Raw genomic sequence first — 22,556 nt, forward strand, 5'->3', positions numbered from 1 at the left:
GAGGCAGAAACAGGAGAATCAAGGAGGATTTTACTCAACGGGAGTTCACAGAAGTTTTGAGTTGGTTCACCCAAAGGATGGGAGAATTGCTAATATATTGAATGGGGAGAATCAGTGATGAAGGAGCTGGAGAAATGTCTATAGATCCCATGGACTGTTTCAAATTTATAAGTATTGGTCAGAATCCTTTTGTACAACAAACTTTTAGAGATTACAATATGCACTATGTTAGCTTTGGCTGCAGAATGCTGCAGTAGACAGTATCCTACTGACTCTATGTGGCCTAATGGAGACAGACACTGGTATTCACTTAGGGACTGTATAAGAGAGTTAAAGGAAGAGGTAATGAAGACTGACATAATGATCAGAAATGCAGATGCATAGTATGATACTCCCTTTGCAGTTTACTATAGGAATATAATAGTGAAGATGGCTCCTCCTACTTGCAAGCACTTGATTTTAACTCTAATTATTGGAGAAATAATAACCTCTTTCAGAGCTGCTGGACAAGATTTCACAGTCAGGCAACTTAGGAGACTGGGGAAAAGACAAAATTGCTAGATAGAGAAGAGTAAATACCCAGCATATTCAAAATCAGAAAAAATTGAAAAGGAGAGAATTGTTTACTGCTCTATTGAGATCAGGGGTAGATTTTGGAAGCATAGATCATATTCCAACTAATGAAATATACCTAATGTACTGAGAAAAGGAACTTGATACTAGACTAAATAGAGAAGTAAGAACTTCCCCTACAGATCCTGCTGAACCCTTGTATCCAATTTGGTAACACTTTCATGGAGAATAGGAAGTTGGCTGAACTCAAGCTCAGTTTTTAAAAAAAAATGCACAAATGGGATTACAGACCCCATATCAATTTGAACATATATTGGAAAAATGGATCAAATACTGTAACCAGGGCATTAATAGATACTGGGGTGGAGGCTTTCCTTATATATGGAAACCCTGACAAGCTTTAACATGGAACTCATATCACCATCACAGGATTGGGAGTGGCTGAAATATCAGCCAGACAAATTAATGTAATGATGAAATTTGGACTGTTATCTAAGAAAGAATATACTGTGGTAATTGTACCCATTCCTGAATACATCATTGGAATAGACATATTGAGAGGTTTGACTTTCAATTTACCTAAGGGGAGATACCAGTTTGCAATAAGGAAGATAAGAATTAATACAGTTTTAGTGGGTAAAATAGAAATAGACCCAATCACTTTACCTGAATCTACTGCTGTGATTACTTTAAAGCAATATCAGGTGCCAGGTGGTCAAGATGAGATTACCAATACTTTAAAGGAATACTTTGAGGCAAGAGTGTTAGTCTCTACAACCACTCAATGGAATAATCTTATATGACCAGTAAGAAAGCCAGATGAGACATGGAGGATGACAGTGGATTGTAGACAATTGAATAAGGTACTCCTCCCTTGTATGCTGCTGTTCCAGATACCATTACCTTAATAGAAAAAATCCAGAAATATCATGGGACTTGGTACACAGTTATTGATTTAGTAAATGCTTTGTTTACTATCCTATTTGATTAAAAAAAATGGGACCAATTATCTTTCACTTGGTAGGACTGGCAATATACTTTTACAAGCTTGCCACAAGGATATCTGCATAGTCCCACTATTTGTCATCAGATTGTGACTGAACATTTGGATGAATTAGAGCTACTTGGTGTACAGCTTACCCACAACATAGTTGATATTATAATACAGGGAAAAACTGTAGAAGAACTGGAGAAGAGTTTGACACTTTTAACTGAGCATATGAAAAGCAAAGGGTGGGAGATTAACCCTTCAAAGATTCAAACTGTAAAGTTTTTGGTATGCAATAGAATCAGGGGCTGCAAGAGATTCTCCCACAAGCCTGACAAAAGATTCAGGATTATTCTATCCCCACCAATAGGAAAGAGGCCCCAAAGCGTATAGGATTATTTGGATATTGGTGACATCATATATCGTATCTAGTACAAATTTTGAAACCCTTATATAAAATTACTAGGAAAAAATATGAATTTATTTGGGGGCTTGAGCATAGTAAAGCTTTTGATGAAACTAAGGCTGCTATTCAATTGGTCCTAGACTTATAGTCTGTGCAAAGTAGCCCAGTGGAATTACAAGTGACTGTAAAGGATGAACATGCAAACTGGAATTTATAGCAAAAAAAACAAAGCCAAAATATACCCTTAGGATTTTGGTCTAGGAAACTCCCTTTATCTGAAGCTCAGTACACCCCTTTTGAAAAGTAGTTGTTAGATGCATGTTGGGCTTTGGTAGAGACTGACAGCTGACTTTAGGCCATGAGGTAATGCTAAGGCCTGGAATTCCAATTATGACCTGGGTAATGAGTACCCCAGTTTCTCATAGAATTGGACATGCACTTGAAGTTAACATAATTAAATGAGAATGGTATATTAAAAATAGATCTAAAAGAGGCAAAAGTGGAGTTTTTGCCTTACATGAATCTGCAGTAAACATAGATACTGAAAGAAATGGTACACCCTCTGAACCAAAGCAACAGTTGTGATTGTCCTTGGTAAAATGGAATGAGGGATATGATGCATTAACTGAAAAACAAAAGAGACATTCATGATTTACTGATGGGACAGAAAAATATTTGGGCCACAAAAGACATTGGAAAGCAATAGCCTATATGCATGTACTAGGCAGACTTTGGAAAGTACTGGGATAAGTGGAAGTAGTCAATATGCTGAACTCATGGCAGTATATCAAGCTATCAAAACAGAACAAGGAGGACAGTGTCATATATTCACTGATTCATGGACGGTAGCTAATGGGTAAGCTACATGGATGCCCATATGGAAAAAATCAAAATTAGGAAATTCATGACAAACAAGTCTGGGGTAAAGAATTATGGGAAGATATATGGGTCATGTCTTTGGTTGCTAATTTGTCAGTTTTTCATGTAGATGCTCACATGGCCCTCACCACACCAGAATGTGAGTACAATACACATGTTGATAGACTAGCAAAGATTGCTACTCAACATATTGTCTCTACTCTGATACTTGGGGCAGCTAGGTGGTGCAGTGGCTAGAGCACCAGTGCAGGAGTCAGGAGGACCTGGGTTCAAATCTCATGTCAGACACTTGACGTTCACTAGCTGTGTGACCTTGACAAGTCACTTAATTGCCTCATCCTGGGTCATCTCCAGTCATCCTGATGAATATATGCTCACTGGATTCAGATGACTCTGGAGGAGAAGTGAGGCTGGTAACCTGAACAGGCCTTCCTCACTCAAAACAAAGTCAAGTGCAAGTCATGTCATCATTTTTCTAATGACATGATCCTCTTCAACAATGAAGGATGAACACACACTCTGATACTAATAGATGATCTTGTATTAGCAAAATGGGTCCATCAAATGGCTGGCCATTTAGGGGTCCAGACCACACACCATTGGACACAAGACTGAGGAATTAGTAACTCTCGTTCATTGTTAAAACAAGTAGCCAAAGAATGTTATATATGTGAGTTGGAAAAGGAATAAACTGTTCCTTGGGTAGTAACTGGAAAGATAGTAAGGGAAAAAGTACCAATCCAAATTTGGCAAATAGATTATATTGGACCCCTACCCCAAGATAAAGGATGCACATTTATATGTACTTGTGTTGACATCTATTCAGGTATGCTAGTGGTTTGTGCCTATGAGAATGCATTTAAAAATTTAGATATCATAAGTCTATATTATGGAATCCCTACGCAATTTCAAAGCAACAATGGGTCACATTTCAAAGATAATTGAAAGAATGAATGGATTATTGAAATAACAGTTATGGAAATTAAGTTCTAATAATTCTTATCAACACTGGAAAGATAATTTGTTCATTGCTTTACGTAATTTGAATAACAGACTTTTGGGGAAGCAGTACACCTCTAGCCAGAATGATGACTCCAAAACTGCAAATTAGAAAATCACAAACACATAAGATCCCAAATGTTGAGTATAGAACTGTGAGGCCAGATATTCTAGTACTGTATCCAAGGACACCTGTTTCAGTAGTTTATGATTTACATTGCTTAGAGGACTTCTGTTTGAATAAGAAAGAAATACAAACTACCTCTGCTGGAATATGTGTGAGAATCCCTAAGAATAATTTTGGATGAGTATTACCTAAATCAGGATTAGCAGCTCAAGGAATACATGTATTGGCTGAAGTAATGGATTCTAATTATCTGTAACATTCCAAAATTTAGATGATGAACTCATATAGTTTGGTAAAAATGATAGAATAGTTCAAGGGATTCTTATTCCTTGTGAAACAAGACCACCTGTGAAAACTTACCCTTCTTCTGAAATAACTGAGGAAATGAAGGATTAGGTTCTACTGATAAACTAAAATTGAGAGCTAATGTAAGGGTAAAATGGAAGTTAGATGATGTTCCAAAGGCTGTGGAAATCATAGCACATTGGAAAGATAATACTGTAACTTTTTTTTATTCAGTAGAGGATGATTACAAAATTGTACCCGTAAGTATTATATTCTACCATGAATGAGGCTGTGATAGTGGACTCCAGAGATTGTGATAGTTCATGGACTCCAGAACCATAGCTGACCCTATATCTACCCTACTTCTGATTATTGTTTCTGTTTTTTTCCTTTTCTTTTGTTAAAGTTGATAGTTCTATTTGTTTCCTATAGACTTAGTACCATTCACCTGCAGATGCTTATCCCAGATGCCACCTCCTATCCATGAAGGTGATGTGTCATCTCTGGACCTGAAGTCAACCAAACTCCAGATGCCAGCTAGAGAACTGATCTCTCAAATGGGATCTTTTGGGGTAGGGACAGTTCTATGTCCAATTCCAGCAGGAAATAGTTATGGAAGAAAAGACCTTCACCTCTTACCCCAAGATTTTGGGCCCCATTTGTTGAGGGGGAATGATGGGGTGCCTGTGCACAAAAGCCCTGTAAAATATTGTTTTATTCCTCATTTTGTAGGATCCTCATTATATTATTGTAAAGTTCTGTTGACACTAGTTGCTTAAGATATTGTTTTGTATAGTTATTTTCTGTTATTTTTATTAAAGTTCTGTTAATACCACTTGTCCCACCAACCTATGTAATGAATATGAAAGATATTGGGGCCAAATGTAATAGTAATTTGAATAGAAATATCTTTCTTATTCATTAATAGTCCCAAATGATGTCCTTAAATCACCTGGAAACCCAAGCGTCACATGTGGTAGAAGGAGAACTCAGAGGAAATGAGTGAGCAGGATCAAGTCAGAGGGGAATGAATACAGGCCAACTGACACAGCAAGGCTCAGGCTCATGACAGTTTATAGTGAGAAGCTCCTGGCTGAGCGGTGGGGGGAGGGGGTGGTGGTGTTGAGAATGCCTTTGCTCCTCCAGTGATCATGTTTATTAACTTTGTGAAGTTTGTGGTCACCATAACAGATTTTGCTTTCTGGTTCTGGGATTTCACTGTGTGGTGTCTAAAAAAATGTTTTTTTTCTGCCTTCTATATAGAGAGCCCTTTATATTTTGGAACTGAGAATTATGCTGGCATATTCATAGTCACCACCAGTGCTGTGAATATTGCCTTGGAGATACACTTGTAGTCTTATGAATTTGACTCAGTTGTCTATATATTTGAGAAATGAGGCCTTGATCAGAGACATTTGCTCTACAGATTTTTTTCCAGATTTCTGCTTTCCTTCCAGTCTGGGTTGCATTGGTTTTGTTGATGTAAAACCTTTTAAATTTAATTAAAATTATATATTTCATATTTTGTAATGCTCTCTATCTCTTTTTTGGTCATGAATTCTTCCCTTCTCCATAGATCTGACAGATAGACTATTCCTTGCTGTTATAACATGGTTCTGGTGTCATGCTTTATGTCTAAATCATGTGCCTATTTTGACTTTATCTTGGTATGCAACATGAGATATTGGGTCTATATTTAGTTTGTGCCATATTGTTTTTTAGTTTCCCCTGCAATTTTTCTAAAATAGTGAGTTCTTATGCCAGAGTCTGATGTCCTGGGGTTTTTCAAATGCCAGGTTGCTATTGTCATTTACTACTGTATCTTGTATATCTAATCTATTTTACTGATCCACCACTCTATTTCCTGGTGCCAGAAAGCTTGGAAGATTAGTGCTTTATAATATAGTTTTAAATCTGGTCTTGTTAGTTGTATTGTTAATGTATTTTTAATGGAATTAATGTATTTTTAATGAAATGGAAAGATCTTTCCCATACATTAAAAGGTATATGTGACCTGGTTGAGTCACAGAGAAGCCTGAGTCACATGAATCTGTGGTGGGAGGAGTTAGATGAATGGGTGGAGCAGGAAGGGGTGTATGGGTCATTTAAATGGGAAGATCTTTCCCATTCATCAATAGGCCCCTGTGACTTGCTTAAATCCCATGGAAGCCTAAGTCACATGAGTTTGAATCACATGAACCTGTAAAGGAAGGAGCTTGGTGAACAGGTAAAGCCAAAAGGGATGGAGCAGGAAGGATGGAATAGGAAGAGATGGAACTGGGGCACAGCTGAGAGCAAGTTGATCAGACTAGTCAGAGCTGGGAAGGACAGAGAAAGCACGCTGCATCTAGCTTGAGTGGGAGAGCTTTTATGTGATTTTGTTTAAGGAATCTTGCTTGTGATTTGTTTAAGGGACCTGTTTTGTGGGAAGCCTAACAAAGGGATGGTAGTTACCCCTGCATGGGTATTGTGTATAGATTTCTTGGTTGTTGTGATGGCTTTGGTTACTGGTGTTGGGATTTGGCTTTCTGTTGTCTGAATAAATGTTTTTTTTTTTTTCTGTCTTCAAAGTCTGTTATACTTTGTGATTCAGAACTGTGTCATCATAATCATAGTTGCTGTAGGTGCTGTGTATATTGTATTAGTGCTACAGAGTTGGAGGAAGAGCTGAGAGAAAGTTGGGTACAGCAGTTAGAGCTGAGGGAGAGAGAGAGAAAACAGGCAGTGAACTATGAGTATTCATTTGTGGGAAAGCTCTAGCAGGAGGAAAGTTTAGGGATGGTGACACCTGTTTGAATTATTGTGTACAAATTTCTTTCTTGTTATGATGGCTTAACTTTCTGGTGTTGGGATTTGGCTTTCTGGTGCTTGAATAAATGTTTTGATTCTGTCTTAAATTTGGAGAGTATGTTATATTTTGTGATTCAGACTTACACTGGCAATATTCAAAGTGCCTACAGCAGCTATTCAAAGGTGTCATAGGCACTTTGAATATTGCATTGGCACTACATTTGATGATCAGGATGGAATTGTAACATATCAGACCTCTATTTGGAGGCAGAAAGGGCTTTGGAAAGAGAGATAGATATTCCAAAATAGGAGGATTTACCTTATTCCTTCTTAGCAAGAGAATGGGCTAAAAGCATGGGGCTCTGTGAAAACTGGCAATTGAATCTACAGAAGGGAGAACCTAGAAATTTGGAAAAGTGTTTTCAAGGAATACCCACAGAACTGGGGAAAGAACTGGTAAGGCTGTGTAGAAGAGGCTGGGCCTTGGTAACAAGTTATCGCCTTATGTGTAAAAGCTGAGACAAACTGCTGGAAGAAAAAGTTCAGATGGAAAAAGATTTATCTAATTTCTATAAGAATCTTTCCATCTCACAGCGTTCTGGCTCTCTTTCAGCAAACTGGGGAGTCTCAGGTGGTAGAAGAACAAGCTTCTGTTCATTTAGCTAAGAGGAAGTGAAAAACTAACACAAAACCTTTACACAGGCTGTGCTTGATTGGAACAAAGACAGCTGTCAGGATGTGTAGGAGGAGAATGAAACAAAGTCAAATGAGGAGGCTGAAATTCCTCTAATACTAAGAAGAAAACAGGAGAACAAGGGGGGCAGCCCACACAGGGTTTGGATTGTTAATTGAAGATTTAACTTAGTAGGAGGTCACTGATATATTAAGTTGATTACAGTATGGGAGAATCATTAGTGTCTTGGATGGTGAAAACCAGTATTGACTGGATCATAGGAGTATCAATAGATAACATAGATTGGTTGGAAATTATAGGTATTAGTAAGAATCCTTTTGTACAGAAATCTTTTAGCGATTACCATATGCAAGGAGGTAACAGTGAGATTAATTTGCTAGCTTTAGCTGCAGAAGGATGCAACTTGCATTATACTACTGGTCCTATGTAACCTAGTGGAAATAGACCCTGGTATTCACTTAGGGCCTGAATGAAAAATTGAAAGGAGGAAGTAATGAAAGTTTCAATTATGATTGGAGATGGTAATGATTATTATAGTATCCCTTAACAGTTTCTTATAGGAATATAATAGTGAGGACTGCTCCTCTTGCTTACAAGTACCTAGTTTCAACTCTGCTGATTGGGGAAATAAGGCACCCTGTTTCAGAGGTGCAGGATAAAATTTCAGTTAAGTGACTTAAGGGAATGGAAAGAAGATAAATTTCCTCAAGAGGGCATTGTAAATAGCCCGCAGATTCAAAGTCAGAGTAGATAGACAAGAAAAGAATTGTTTACTGCTCTATTGAAAGCAGGGGTAGATTTTGGAAGAAAAGATGGTATTCCAACTATCGAACTACATAAGATATACTGAGAAAAGTGACAATATTAGACTGAATAGGGACCCTCCTGAATTATTGTATCAAAGTTTGTCACACCTGCAGTGAGAATAGGAAATTGGTCAGCTTCTAGCTCAGATTACAGAAAGTATAGCTCTAGCCAGAATGATGATCCCAAAAGTGCTAATTAAAAAACAGTACTCACCAATGAATAAGGCTTTGATAGTGGGTTCATGAACTCCAGAAGCACTGTTCACCCTATATTTACTTTGCTTCTGATTATTGTCTCCTTCTTTTTGTCTGTTCATATTGTTTGCTAGGTTTAGTTTCTGCAGTCTTATTACCTTTCATCTGTAGATGCCTGGTTGCTTAAATTGAATGTCACCCAACTGTGCTGTGCCAGGACTGTCACCCCAGGAACTGACTTTGACTAGGCTCTGGATGGCAGATACAGAACTGACTTCTGGAATGGGATCTCTTGGGGCAAGGACAGTTCTATGCCCAATGTCAGCAGGGAGTAGCTATAGAGGAAGAGAACTTTGCCCCTTACTCCAATGGATTTTGGGCCCCATTCAAGGGGTGACTTATGAAGTGCTTGTGCTCAAGCCACACATTAAGATATTGTTTCATGTGCTTATTTTATCTTATCTCTGCTATATTGTTGTAATGTTCTGTTGATACCAGTTGACCCATTGACCTACAAAATGGATACATAAGACCTTGGGGCTGAATGTATTGTTATTGCATTTTTAATGGAATTAATTAATTATTTATCAAAAATATATCAATTAATTAATTAATGGAATATTTTCCTCATCCATTAATAGGCCTATGTAACCTGCCTGAGTTGCAACGAAGCTTGAGTCACATGAGTCTGTGGTGGAAGGAGCTTGCCAAATAGATAGAGAAGGAAGGTGAGGAGTAGAGGTGCAACAGAGCTAGGAAGAAACTGGACACAGTAGTTATGGCTGAGGGAGAGAGAAGAAGCAGGCAGCAAGCTGTGAGTGTCTTTTGTGTGTGTGTACGTGGGAAGGCCCTAGCAGGGGAATGTTTAGGCATGGTAGCACACCCTTCATTGTTTTTGAATATAGATTTGTTTGTTGTTATGATTCATTTGGCTTTGTAGTATTGGGATTCAGTTTTTTTGTGCTTGAATAAATGTTTTAGTTCTATATTCCATGTGGAGAGTTTATTATATTTCGTTACACAGAATTATGCTGGTATATTCATAGCTGCCATAGGAACTGTGAAGATTGCGTTGGGGCTACACTAGGCCACCTTCCTTTGCATTTTTTTATCAATTCACTTGATATTCTTGACCTTTTGTTCTTCCAGATGAATTTTATTGTTTATTTTTTCTTGCTCTATCAAATAATTGTTTGGTATATTGATTAGTATGGTACTGAATAAGTAAATTAGTTCCACAAAATTATCATTTTTGTTATATTGGCTCAGTCTACCCATGAACAATTGATATTTTTCCAATTGTTTAGGTCTGACTTTATGTGTGAAAAGTGTTTTGTAATTGTATTCATATAGTTTCTGGATTTGTCCTGGCAGGTAGACTCCCAAGTATTTTAGATTCTTTGCAGTTATTTTAAATGGAATTTCTCCTATCTCTTGCAGCTGGGCATTTTTGGCAAATATATCTATGTGTGTTTAAAAAAAATGAGCTGATAGAGGAGCTACTTGTGTACTAATATTTATTCTTTTAGGCAATTTTGATTTATTCTCTGTATCAAAGTAATTTCTTCTTGTCTTCAGAACTTTATTCTTTAGAGTTATCCTTCTTGGGCCTACTTCCCTTACAAAACATTCGGCTATTCAGCCCCATTTATTCTTTATCTGAAGACAGTGAAATATGCTCTCTAGGAATCTAGGATATATTTCAAACTATGCCTAGGTTTCCTATGATCTCTATTACTAATTTTATAATTGAGTGATCACTTGTCACCAAGCCTTTGAGCATTTCTACTATAGCAACTCATTTCTCCTTATTGGTCAAAATCTTCTCCAGATTAGCAGTTCCCCTTGCTATTTTCTCCACTTTTTGAATAAGATCATCATTAAAGCAACATGGAAGCAACAAAATAATGCAAGAAATTTTCTTCTTTTCCCATGACCTCTGAAACCTCTCCAAAACTGATTTTTTTTTTTAAAAAATATTTATTTACCTTTAGTTTTCTCCATTAACTTCCATAAGCTTTAAATTTTCTACACCTCCCTCCCATCCCCATCCCCAAGAGGGCATACATTCTAATACAGGCTCTCAATATGCTTACAATTCTTACTCAATGTATTTTCACTATAGTCATATTTTATAGAATAATTAGAATGAATGGGAGGTACTGCCAGTAAGAAAATTCAAAAAAGAAGAAAACAAAACAGAAAGAGAGCTTCGATCTGCATTCAGACCCTATATTTCTTTCTCTGGATGCAAGATCTTTTTCATGAGTCTTTTGAAGCTGTTTTAGGTCCTTATATTACCAGGGACACCTAAGTCTATTAAAGCCAGTCATTGCACAGTGTGGCTGTTCCTGTGTACAGTGTTCTGCTGGTTCTGCTCACGTCATTCAGCATCAGTTCATATAAGTCTTTCCAGGTTTTTCTGAAGTACACCTGCTTACAATTTCTTATGGAACAATTATTCCATTATTCATCCACCACAACTTGTTCAGCCATTCCTCAAATGATGGCTATCCCCTCAATTTCCAGTTCCTCACCACCACAAAAAGAACTGCTATAAAAATTTTTGTACATATGAGTCCACTCTCCACTTTTATAATCTCTTTGGAATACAGCCTTAGAAGTGGTATTGTTGGGTCAAAGGGTATGAACATTTTTATAACCCTTTGGGCATAGCTCCAAATTGCTCTCCAGAATGGTTGAATTAGTTCACAATTTGACCAACAATGCATTAGCTTTCCAATTTTCCCACATCTTTTCCAGCATTTATAATTTTTTTTTTGTCTTGCTAAGTTAGCCAGTCTGATAGGTGTGCTCTGGTACCTAAGAGTTGTTTTGATTCAAATTTCTCTAATCAATAGTGATTTAGAGCATTTTTTCATATTATTTTAGATAGTTTTAATTTCTTCCTCTGAAAACTGCCTGTTCCTGTCCTTTGACGATTTATAAATTAGAGAATGACTTGTGTTCTTAAAAATTTCACTCAGTCCTCTATATATAGTAGAAATGAGGCTGTTATCTGAGACTCCAGTTGTAAATATTCTTCCTCAATTTTTTGCTTCACTCCTAGTCTTTGTTGCATTGGCTTTGTTTGGGCAAAAACTTTTCATTTCAATGTAATAAAAATTATCCATTTTGCATTTCATATGTTCTCTAATTCTTGTTTCATCACAAATTCTTCTATTCTCCATAAATCTTACAGATAAACTCTTCCTTACTCTTCTAATTTGCATATAGCATCAGTCTTTATATCTAAATTTTGTATATATTTGAACTTCATTTTGGTATATTGTATAAGATGTAGTTCTACACCTAGTTTCTGTCAAAACTTAACAGTTTTCCCAGCATTTTTTTGTCAAAATGTGAGTTCTTATCCCAGAAGCTGGGGTCTTTGGGTTTGTCAAACAGTAGATTACTACAGTCATTGACTACAAGGTCATGTGTCCTTAACCTATTCCATTGATCCACCACTCTATTTCTTAACCAATACCAAATAGTTTTGTTAATTGCTGCTTTACTAAAACAGAATTTGTGAGCCAAAGATTTAGCAACTTAAGCTGTCTCTATGCTCTGCACATCAAGAATCCAAAAGTTTAATTTCCCCCCACCGAAACCCTGAAACTGATTCTTACTGGTCCACACTCCCTTAGCACCTCTACCTCATCTCTGACTAGCAGAGCCAAGGACATAACACGGACTTACATGAAAACCCACCCCTGCAACCCAGTGGTCCTTCTTTATAACTCACTTTACCATGCTGTTAAAATAAATAGTTTTTCTTTGAACTGTGTCCTTCTAGTTGGTCTAGACAAATCAGTACATTGACAATCCTTTATCAAGCACCTACTTTGTACTTTGTTAATGCTGGTAATATAAAGACACTTGGTTGGTGCTTGTGATATAATTACAAAAGTGAATGTCACCTGACCTCAGGAGATTACATGACACATATTTGTTTTCTATTAAACATATGAATACTCAGAGTCTCACACCCAGCACCCTATTGTGATCAGTGTTCATGGATCTGGAATATGTACTGCTGGAATTAGAATCATCTTCTGTGAGAGAAGAAAACTTCTCTGTATAGAAGTAATGATCAATAAAAGTAGTTAAAGATAGTTCTCATGACTGTTATGTTCTAGTAAGCTCATTACTAGCACTTTTGTGTTACTATTAGCAGCACACAAGGACATGAATCCAAAACTCTCTTTGCATCTCCCTCCCTCCCTTTCTAAGATTTTTGGTGCCTCTTCTATTACACTTTCAACAGGTACATTGTAGTATGATTAGCTTCACTATCATATTACAAGTTCTCTGAGGACAAGTACTACCTGGTACTCTTCTTAGTATCCACTTAGTATAGCATTTATTAAATACTATGAAGTTAAATTACAAAAACCTCTTAGGGAAGTTACAACTGAAACTGATGGATGATGTAAATTACAATTTAAATTTTTACAACTGGGCATGTCTGATGGGATTTCTGATCAAAACTCATTAAGGTAAAATTGCTGCTGTCTGAGGAGAGATCTTGGGAGCCATTGAGGTATTTCTCATATACTCATTAAGTAACCAAAGTCTTCATATGGTTTGTATGTGATGATTTTTTGTTTTGAAGCAAATAGAAATAAATACTTGATTTGGAAACAGAGTCAGCAAACAACATCTTCACAAAGAAGAGGAACTGCACTTTGCCTCCTGAATCATTTTAGAGAAGCTAGGTAAGTATGCATAAACTGTGATTTTTCTCCACTTCTCTTCTCTCCTCTCTTCTCTCTCTTTCACTCTCTATCTCTTTATCCCTTCTGTCATTTTAAAGAAAATGAAATATAGGGAAAACACTTTTTTTACTCATAGTGGCTTTAGTCTTTGTCCATATGATCCTAAAGAAAAACCCTTTGGTTGATCAACTCAGTCACTTCAGTGTCTTCACTATATAACTCTAAAGTGTGGAGACATTAATTTGTTGCATTTCCATCAAATATTTACATATTAAGTTTTAATACACAGAGGCAATTAAGTAAATTAAATGGATTACAAGATGATTTCATGACTTCCAATAATTTCTTCATAATTAATAATTTTTCTTAGAATATTAAGAGGTAAGTTCTAAAAGCTATAGTCACCAATGACTTTTTCTTTCCTCTTAAGAGAAATTATTCTGGTCATGACTCTTGAAACCTAAGAGAGATATGTGAAATTCTGTAATATCATATAATAATGGAATATGGACAGGAGGACTTGTCACTCTGTGAAACAGAATCCACACACTTTTTCCTGTGTGACTTCTTTAAAATAATTCCCTAGAAATAGTTATCTTAAAGATGTTCAGGAAAGGACTTTTTAACAGTATTTTATCTACAGCCCCTTCAAAAATCTATAGCTACATCTACAACACAAATAGTGAAGTACAGGTTGTTCAATGACTAAAGGGTGAATACATACTTAGGTAAGTTATTTCATAGCTAGTTTCCATTCTGGAAGCAGAATTATCTTCTTTTGTTATTTACTGAGCCCAAATCCAGATGTGGGGAATCTTTCTCTGGAGGAATTCATTTTGGGATTGAAATTCATCTTGCTTAGGCAAGCGCCAAGAAAAAACATTAACAGGTGTAACTTGCAGGCATTTTAAAGGAGCATCCCTGATCTCTCAAAGAACAAAGATAAAGCAGACAATTTATCTCATTTGTTCTTCCCCATAGTCCTATGAAGTATGTGCTGATTTTATGTCCACTTTATAATCAAGAAAATAAGACTCAGAGGGTTCAGGGACTTGCTCATGATCACACAGACAGTGAATAGTGGAGGCAGCCTTTAAACCCAGATCATTTCTTCCACTATGACAGTTGTCTTCATTCTCCACAATACGTTTTGTGTGAACTAATTGGTACATGTTCCTAACTCTTAACCTCCTGAGTTTTTATTTTCTCTCTTTCTCTCTCCCTCCATGTATCCTTTCTTGTCTTTATCCCTCTCATAATATTCCTTCCCTTCCCTTCCCTTCCCTTCCCTTCCCTTCCCTTTCCTCCCCTCCCCCCCTTCCCTCCCCTCCTCTCCTCTTCTCTGCTCTCTTCCTTTCCTTCCCTTATCTTCTTTTTTTCCCATCACTCCTTCCCTCACCTCTCTGTCACTCTCTTTCTACCAAAAGTGTCCCAGTTTTCTCTATCAAGTGTATTTTTGTATTTTCTCACCACACTTAACTATAGTCTAAATCATTTGAGCTTCATTTTAAGGTATATTTCTTTTCATCTTATTTCCAAGCAATAATAGAGGTTAAATACTGGTGCTTCACATAAACTTTCTCAGGATAAAAATTATCAAACATATTTGTTTCAGTTAAAATAGTATTTCTGCAACATATATTTATAGTTCATAAATATATTCCTGAGAAGCATCATTGAACTCTGGACCTTTTCGAGGTTTCTTCTCTGCTTCTGCAGGGGTACAGAGCCCTAGTTCTATAGTCAAGAAGACCTGGGTCCAAATTAAGCTTCAGACGCTTCTTACTAGCTGGGCAAGACGCTTAATCTCTGTCGTCTGTGTCTATATAATGGGAATAATAATAGCACCAATCTCACAGGATTTTTCTGAGCATCAAGTGGGATAATATTTTAAAGCCCTTCGTGCTTTTTCTTATGTGCCTGGCACATAGTGAGTGTTGAAAAAATATTTGTTACCTCTTCTCTTTTGTGTTGTATAATTGGATCTAGTTTGGTGTTTTGCAAATATGAGAAAACTGGAAATGGATAAGATTGTTTGTATTGCTTAATGGTAGGGAATTTATATCTTGTCTAGACATGTTTCACTGATGCTATTTAGTCTGAAATAAATACATCTGATGGATCAATTTTCTTTTCTTTTTTTTTATTATGTATTCATTTTATTTATTTTTAATGCTCTACAGTCACTACCATAAAACTTAGATTTTTTTTTCCTCTACATACCCCCCCACCTCTTTCCCTCCCCAAGATGGCATACAATTCTATATAGGATCTGCACATATGTTCCTATTGAATACATCTTCATTATAGTCATGCTGTGTAGAAGAACTAAAATAAATGAGAGAAATCATATAACAAACCAAAACATAATACACACACACACACACACACACACACACACACACACACAAAATGATCTGCTGCATTCTGCGACTGAATTCCATAGTTCTTTCTCTGAATGTGGAAGGCATTTTGCCTTAGAAGACCATGGAGAATTTTTTTTTTTTTATGTCCTTGCATTGCTATGAAGATCCAAGTCTAACAGAAAAAACTCTCGAACACTGTGGTCCTTGCTGTACACAAAGTTCTCCTGGTTCTGCTCCTTTCACTCAGCTCAGCGTCAAATCACATAAGTCTTTCCAGGCTTCTCTGAAGTTTTCTTGTTCGTCATTTCTTATGGTGCAATAGTATACCATTACATTCATATACCATAATTTATTCAGCCATTCCCCATTTGATGGGAATCCACTTGATTTCCAGTTTTTGGCCACTACAAAGAGTGCTGCTATAAATATTTTTGTACATCTGAGACCTTTTCCCATTTTTATGATCTCTTGGGGATACAGTCCTAGAAGCACTATTGCTGGGTCAAAGGATATGCACATTTTTGTAGCCCTTTGCGCATAGTTCCAAACTGCTCTCCACAATGGTTGGATGAGCTCACAGCTCCACCAACAATGAATTAGTGTTCCAACTCTGCCACATACTCTCCAACATTTATCATTTTCCTGTTCTGCCATGTTTTCCAATCTAATCGGTGTGATGTGGTACCTGAGAGTTGTTTTGATTTGCATCTCTCTAATCAAAAGTGATCTAGAGCACTTTTTTGTATGATTATAGATATGTTTAATTTCTTCCTCTGATAATTGCCTGTTCATATCCTTTGACCATTTATCAACTGGGGAATTCGATTTTCTTTTCTGAAAAAGGGTTACTATGTGTGGCATGATGTGCTGTTGACCTAATGCAAGTTACTTAACCTTGCTGAATGGTGCTGTAGTGACTGAGACAGAACATGTGGTTTTGAATTCTAATTATGCTGTTCAACAGCTGTGTGATTCCAGACAAGTCACTATACCTTATTGAACCTCAGTTTCCTCACCTACACTGTGGGAATAATAAACTTGCCCTACTTATTTCAGAAGGTGGTGAAAAGGTGCTTTATAAACCTTAATGTGCTATATAAATATAAACCAAAGGTGTCCCAAAAGTCATAGTTTAGTTTAAAGGGAACATTTGGTATACCCTGTATTCTACTAAAATGGGGATAATAATTCTTGTTTTTATCAGGCAGAGTTCAATTTATTCTTTGCTCATACAAAAATAATTGTGTTGTAGTCACAGCAGTCACCCAGGTACTTTGGACTGACAGTAGAGTATTAATTGTTACCACATAGTCAATGAATTCCTCAAAGGGAGACTTAGGAAATATTCTTTTTCCACAGGTCTGGAGCGATCAAGATGGTATCAAGGGCACCTTTCGCAAAGTTTCCCAAAGTGGCAGTAAAGCCACTGGTAGATGCAAAGTAATTAATTTCCTCTATCACCAGAAGCGTTTTAAGCCTTGGAGGCAAGACAATGCCAGTTCTCCATGGAGCAGAGATCAGGCACATCAAGGCCAATCCTTAACAGCAGGGATTTTACAGGGTACTGTGTCATGTTGGTCAATCTTGTTCATCTCATGTCCTTGCCTCATAAGAATAATGAACAGCTTGGTTAGGATGATACCACAATGGAAAATGATTGATGATAACAACAATAACCAGCATTTCTCTAACATTTTCAGGTTTACTTACAAAGCACTTTAGAAACAATAGACCTTGCTAACAACATTATTCCCATTTTACAGGTAAGGAAACTGAGGGAAAAGTTATGAGTTGCCCAGAGTCACACAATTAAGTTTCTGAGGTCAGATTGAACTCAGGTATTCCTGAGTGCAGGCCCAGATTTCTATTCACTATACCACTTAGCTCTTTCTTGGAACACTTCACACCCAGGCCAATGGTAGTCTTCAGTCACCACAAAAGGCTTAGTATGTTATGATGACTGGATCTAGTCTGTTTCTGAACAGGCATTATCTGAAGGACTTCATCCTTCAGGGAGGGCCCCAGGAAGAAGTCGATGATCCCAGGCTTCATGACAGAGAAAGAGAAAAGACATCTCCATCATAGACTTGATCGTCCTGACCTTGACTAGACGGTCATGCTTGGTGACAAGAATCCACTCCCTTTCTTTGGCCTTTCCTCTTCTAACCCCACTAACCCCACTGTCTGATCTCAGCCATTGACCCATCCTATTCCAGACTCAGCTCCTGGTATTAAAACCACTGAGGAAGCAGTCTCTGTCTACCACTCCAGGGCTTCAAGGATACCTCCTTTGGTGCTCACTACAAATAAGAATGAAAATAATTCCTGTCATACAACAAGGAAGATAGAAGATGACAGTTGGAAAAAACTCAAAATGCTTCATTAGTGATGCATTATATTTCATGAATAATGATATTGATGATAGTTTATTGGTCAAGGTAGAATACATAAAATTGAGGTTCTCTTTGAGACTGATTTGCTGTAATTGAGAGTGCATATTTCATATGACTACTTAAAATAAATTTCACTGCCTTTTGAGGTTAGAACATGGAATTATATAAAATGGAGAGAACTCTGAAAATTCATGGTGATGATAATTCCACCATATTTTAAATAATTATAATAAAAGTTTGCGTGTTTTTTGTATTTAACACTAAAAATATAGCACAGCTTATTAAGTAGTTTTGAAAAGTCCTATAAAGATAAAAATCTGATCTTTTAAAATCAACACTAGACCTTGTTTTTTGACAATAAATTGATCTTGGGAGTTCTGTAATCTAAGGTTGAAAAGAGGATCTTAACATGGCTTCAGTGGCCCAAGAGTAGCAGAGAAGCAATTTGAATCAGTAGGAAGTTGGAAATGCCCTGAAAAGGAGCAACTGTGCCTAGCAGATGATGTGAGATGCAAACTATTCCCTAAGGAGAACAAGGATATGAAGGTGTAAAGTTCAGAGTTATGAGGTGCCTCTAGCACATGAGTTTTCCTACTGGTAGGCTTCTATATGTTTTCCCTCTCATTCTTCCCCAGGGATGCTGTATATATTAGTGGGAGGGTGTGATGAAGATTTATAAGTGTACTTTTATGTACTATTGTATGGTTATTCTTACTTTGTCTTCTATTAGTAAATGTTTAATGTTTAAGAGTTAACGATGTCATCTTGGCTGATTTGATTAAGTGGGAAACGCTCCAGTCAGGCTTAGGAACCACCATTTTGATTAGTTTGATTAGAAGGTATATAGTTTCCCTTCATCAGGGTTAACTCCTATGACAGTGAGTTGTAGTACTATCTCTTCTCCTTGAGGAATTTCCCTGATTCCTAGTTCATAGCATAGCAGATACAGTAAAAATTCAATAAAGAAATATTTGTTGAATTGGGTTAAAAGTATATAGAAATAACACATAATTTATTCAGGTTAATTATATTGCTTCTCTTCTATTCATTGGGGCACCAAGGATACTTTCTTCAACGTATAAAATAAATACATTTAAATAAATTTTTCTCGTTTTCACGAATAAGAGGTTCCACAGCAGTTGTTATTCCTAAAATATATATGAGGAGAAAAATTAGATCTTCAACTATGTAACTTAAGAAGCAACCAGAGGAAAACATTTTATTTCCATTATTAAAAGTCAACCTTTCATATCTTTGTGAGTATCTACCTTTACTTTCTTTTAATCTGGCTTTTAGATCCTATGTAGACATGATGAAAGAAAATGAGACACTGGTAACAGAATTTGTTCTCTTGGGATTTACAAATAATCTAGAGCTTCAGGTTCTCCTCTTCCTGGTGTTCTTGGGTATCTACATCATAACCATGGTGGGGAATATTGGACTGATTGTGCTTATCTGGATGAACTCTCACCTTCATACCCCTATGTATTTCTTCCTTGGCAATTTAGCTTTAGCTGATGCTTGTATTTCAACCACAGTAACCCCTAAGATGTTGGTGAGCTTCATCACACACAATAAAATGATATCCATACCTGAATGCCTGGTACAATTTGATTTTTTTGCATTCAGCATAACCACAGAATCTTTCATTCTAGCTGCAATGTCATATGACAGATATGTAGCCATCTGTAAACCCTTGCTTTATCCAGTGGTGATGACTAATAGGTTGTGTAGACAGCTATCAATCTCTTCATATGTGGTTAGTTTTCTTCATTCTGTCTTCCATGTGGGTTTGTTATTTAGACTGAGTTTCTGCCACTCCAACCAAATCCATCACTTTTTTTGTGATATCATGCCTTTATATAAAATTTCCTGTACTGACCCTTCTATTAATGTTCTGATGGTTTTTATCTTCTCTGGGTCAATTCAGGTCTTTATAATTTTGTCTGTTGTAATCTCTTATACATGTATCCTCTTTGCCATTCTGAAAAAGACATCTCAAAAGGGAAGAAGCAAAGCATTCTCCACTTGTGGTGCTCACCTGTTCTCTGTGTCCTTATTCTTTGGTTCTGGCCTCTCAACGTATGTGCACCCTCTATCCTTGCATGCAGATAATCAAGATATGATGGATTCCTTGTTCTATACTGTTATAATTCCCATGCTAAATCCTTTTATCTACAGCCTGAGAAACAAGGAAGTTATAGAAACCCTGAGAACTGTATTAAAACAAATATTTCCTAAGTGAAATTTTCAAATCTCTTATTTCATTTTATTAAACATATCACTAAATAATGTAGTAATACTTTGAATTTACATTTGTTAATGTGAAAATGAGTTTCTTATCATCTCAGTCATGTCTGATGTAAGAATTTATATTGTTAGAACCTAAGATTTTAATGTTCGTATTGCATTATTCACAAATGTAGCAATTAATTATGATCGTAAATACAATTTTCTAGATTAATTATAAAAGAAAATATTGAGTTACCTATCCTTTCAATAAAAAAGTTTTCTATCTTGAAAATTATTTTAAAAATAATTTATGTTGGCAATAGATATGCTTGTTTTTACAAGACTGGAGCAGGACAACCTATTTCACTCACATTAGCTATGATTTTAATGGACCCAATCTGGTTGGTATTTGATTGCCAGAGACATTCTGTTGAATGTGAAGTGGTCTTCGGTATCATTTTGCTAGAGAGTCGTGAACTGACTCCTTATAAGTCATCAAGTTAAACAATTTAAAGAAAAGAATAATGATAGGTACTTGCTTTTTGTTGTCCTGTAAAGTTTAATAACTTACATTTACATAATATGTTGTTTCACCTTGTATTTACTTATGTGAAAACAAATAAACTGAGGAATTCTGCATTGTGTCTAATGTTCAGGTACATCAGAAACAAAATTTCTCAAGTAGAAAATTAGAATTGGAAAAGTATTGAATCCCCTGTTTGGTGGATAGTTACCTGATCTAGAGGTGTCCCAGTTTGACATAAGAAGTCTGGGGTTTTGACACTGCTGTGGAAATCTTCACGAAAAGTTCTAGGAAACTCTAGATATTCTTTGAGTTGTAGTGCTTAAAATTAAAATTAGAATTTAGGAATATTGGCTGTTATGTAGGAAAGGAAAACAAATTAAGGTTCTGATTGGTAATATTAAATCTTAAGAATCAATGTCATACAGCTTCAAAAACTTCCAGGATGAGAGAAAGATACTGAAACATAACACAGATTTAACCAATAGTCTGTGGAAGGGAAACTGAATTCTGTCTTGTAATGCTGATAAATTGTCAGTGTTTCTTGTTATGTTAAAATGTATGCTAGAATTTGTTTTCAGCCTATTTTTGTTTTGGTAATGAGATATTCGCTTATTTTCATTCATTTGCTTATTTATATATAACTTAAAAATATTTTAAACTAAGACATCAAAAAAAACATTTCCATATGTACAGTAGAAAAATGTTATACATAAAACCATGGATAGCCCTTGTTTTTAGAAACGTATATAGAAACCCCACAGGTCACTTTCAAACTGTCCTTTTTCTCTATGCTTCCTTTTATCCTCTTTTGTGCATTTAGGAGAAGCTTTGATGGGACTTTTTTGCATCAGCATTACTAACCTCCCTCTCTTCCAGTGAAAAAAAGAAAAAAAATAATCCAATTTTAAATCAGCAATCATGCAAATAACCTCATACAGTTACCATATTCAAAATGTATCTCTTACTGCCCTTTGAATGCTTTACCTTTCCATCAGGAGATAACATGATTCATCATAGATCATCTGGAGGTACAAATGGTCACTGGTTTGATAATCATCTTTCAAAGTTGTTTTCATCAAAATGTCACTGTCCTTATATGAATTGTTCTCCTTGTTCTGCTCACTTTACATTAGTTCATAATATACAACATTCTTTGAAATAGACTGTTTGTGTCCTTTCTCATGGTGAAATAATATTATGTTACATAAATATGTACTGTCATTTGGTTGGCCATTCCCCAATTGATGGATACCTTCTTAAGTCCTAGGTTTTTGTAAAATTTCCCTTTTACTTGTCACCTCAGGATTAATAAGTTTGCTTTGCTTGAGACTCTCCTTTTTCTTGTATTATTCTTCCTCTTGGATGCTCTCATTTCCCTCTTCAGTTTAGTGTATTTACATCAAACTGTGTGTGTCTATGTCCTCCACCCTTCTTTGTTTCAGAAAAAAGTGAAATTCATAGGTGGCCTGCTCCCCTCTTTCCTCCATGATTGTCTGTTTTTTTCTCATGAACCTCAATTTTGAGAACTAGAAAGTTCCTCTAATCAGCTATTTTTGCTCTTCCTTCATTAACTCCC

General features: G+C 36.3%; 1 protein-coding gene across 1 annotated transcript; it reads left to right on the forward strand.

Annotated features, from left to right (window-relative positions):
- Positions 1-19,531: 19,531 nt before the first annotated feature.
- Positions 19,532-20,467, forward strand: LOC140511816 (olfactory receptor 5H18-like). Its single transcript, XM_072621036.1, has one exon. The coding sequence runs from the start codon at positions 19,532-19,534 to the stop codon at positions 20,465-20,467; it is 936 nt and encodes a 311-aa protein (XP_072477137.1).
- The last annotated feature ends 2,089 nt before the right edge of the window (positions 20,468-22,556 follow it).

The sequence above is a fragment of the Notamacropus eugenii genome, chromosome 6 (assembly GCF_028372415.1).
Source record: "Notamacropus eugenii isolate mMacEug1 chromosome 6, mMacEug1.pri_v2, whole genome shotgun sequence".
NCBI classification, from domain to species: Eukaryota; Metazoa; Chordata; class Mammalia; order Diprotodontia; family Macropodidae; genus Notamacropus; species Notamacropus eugenii.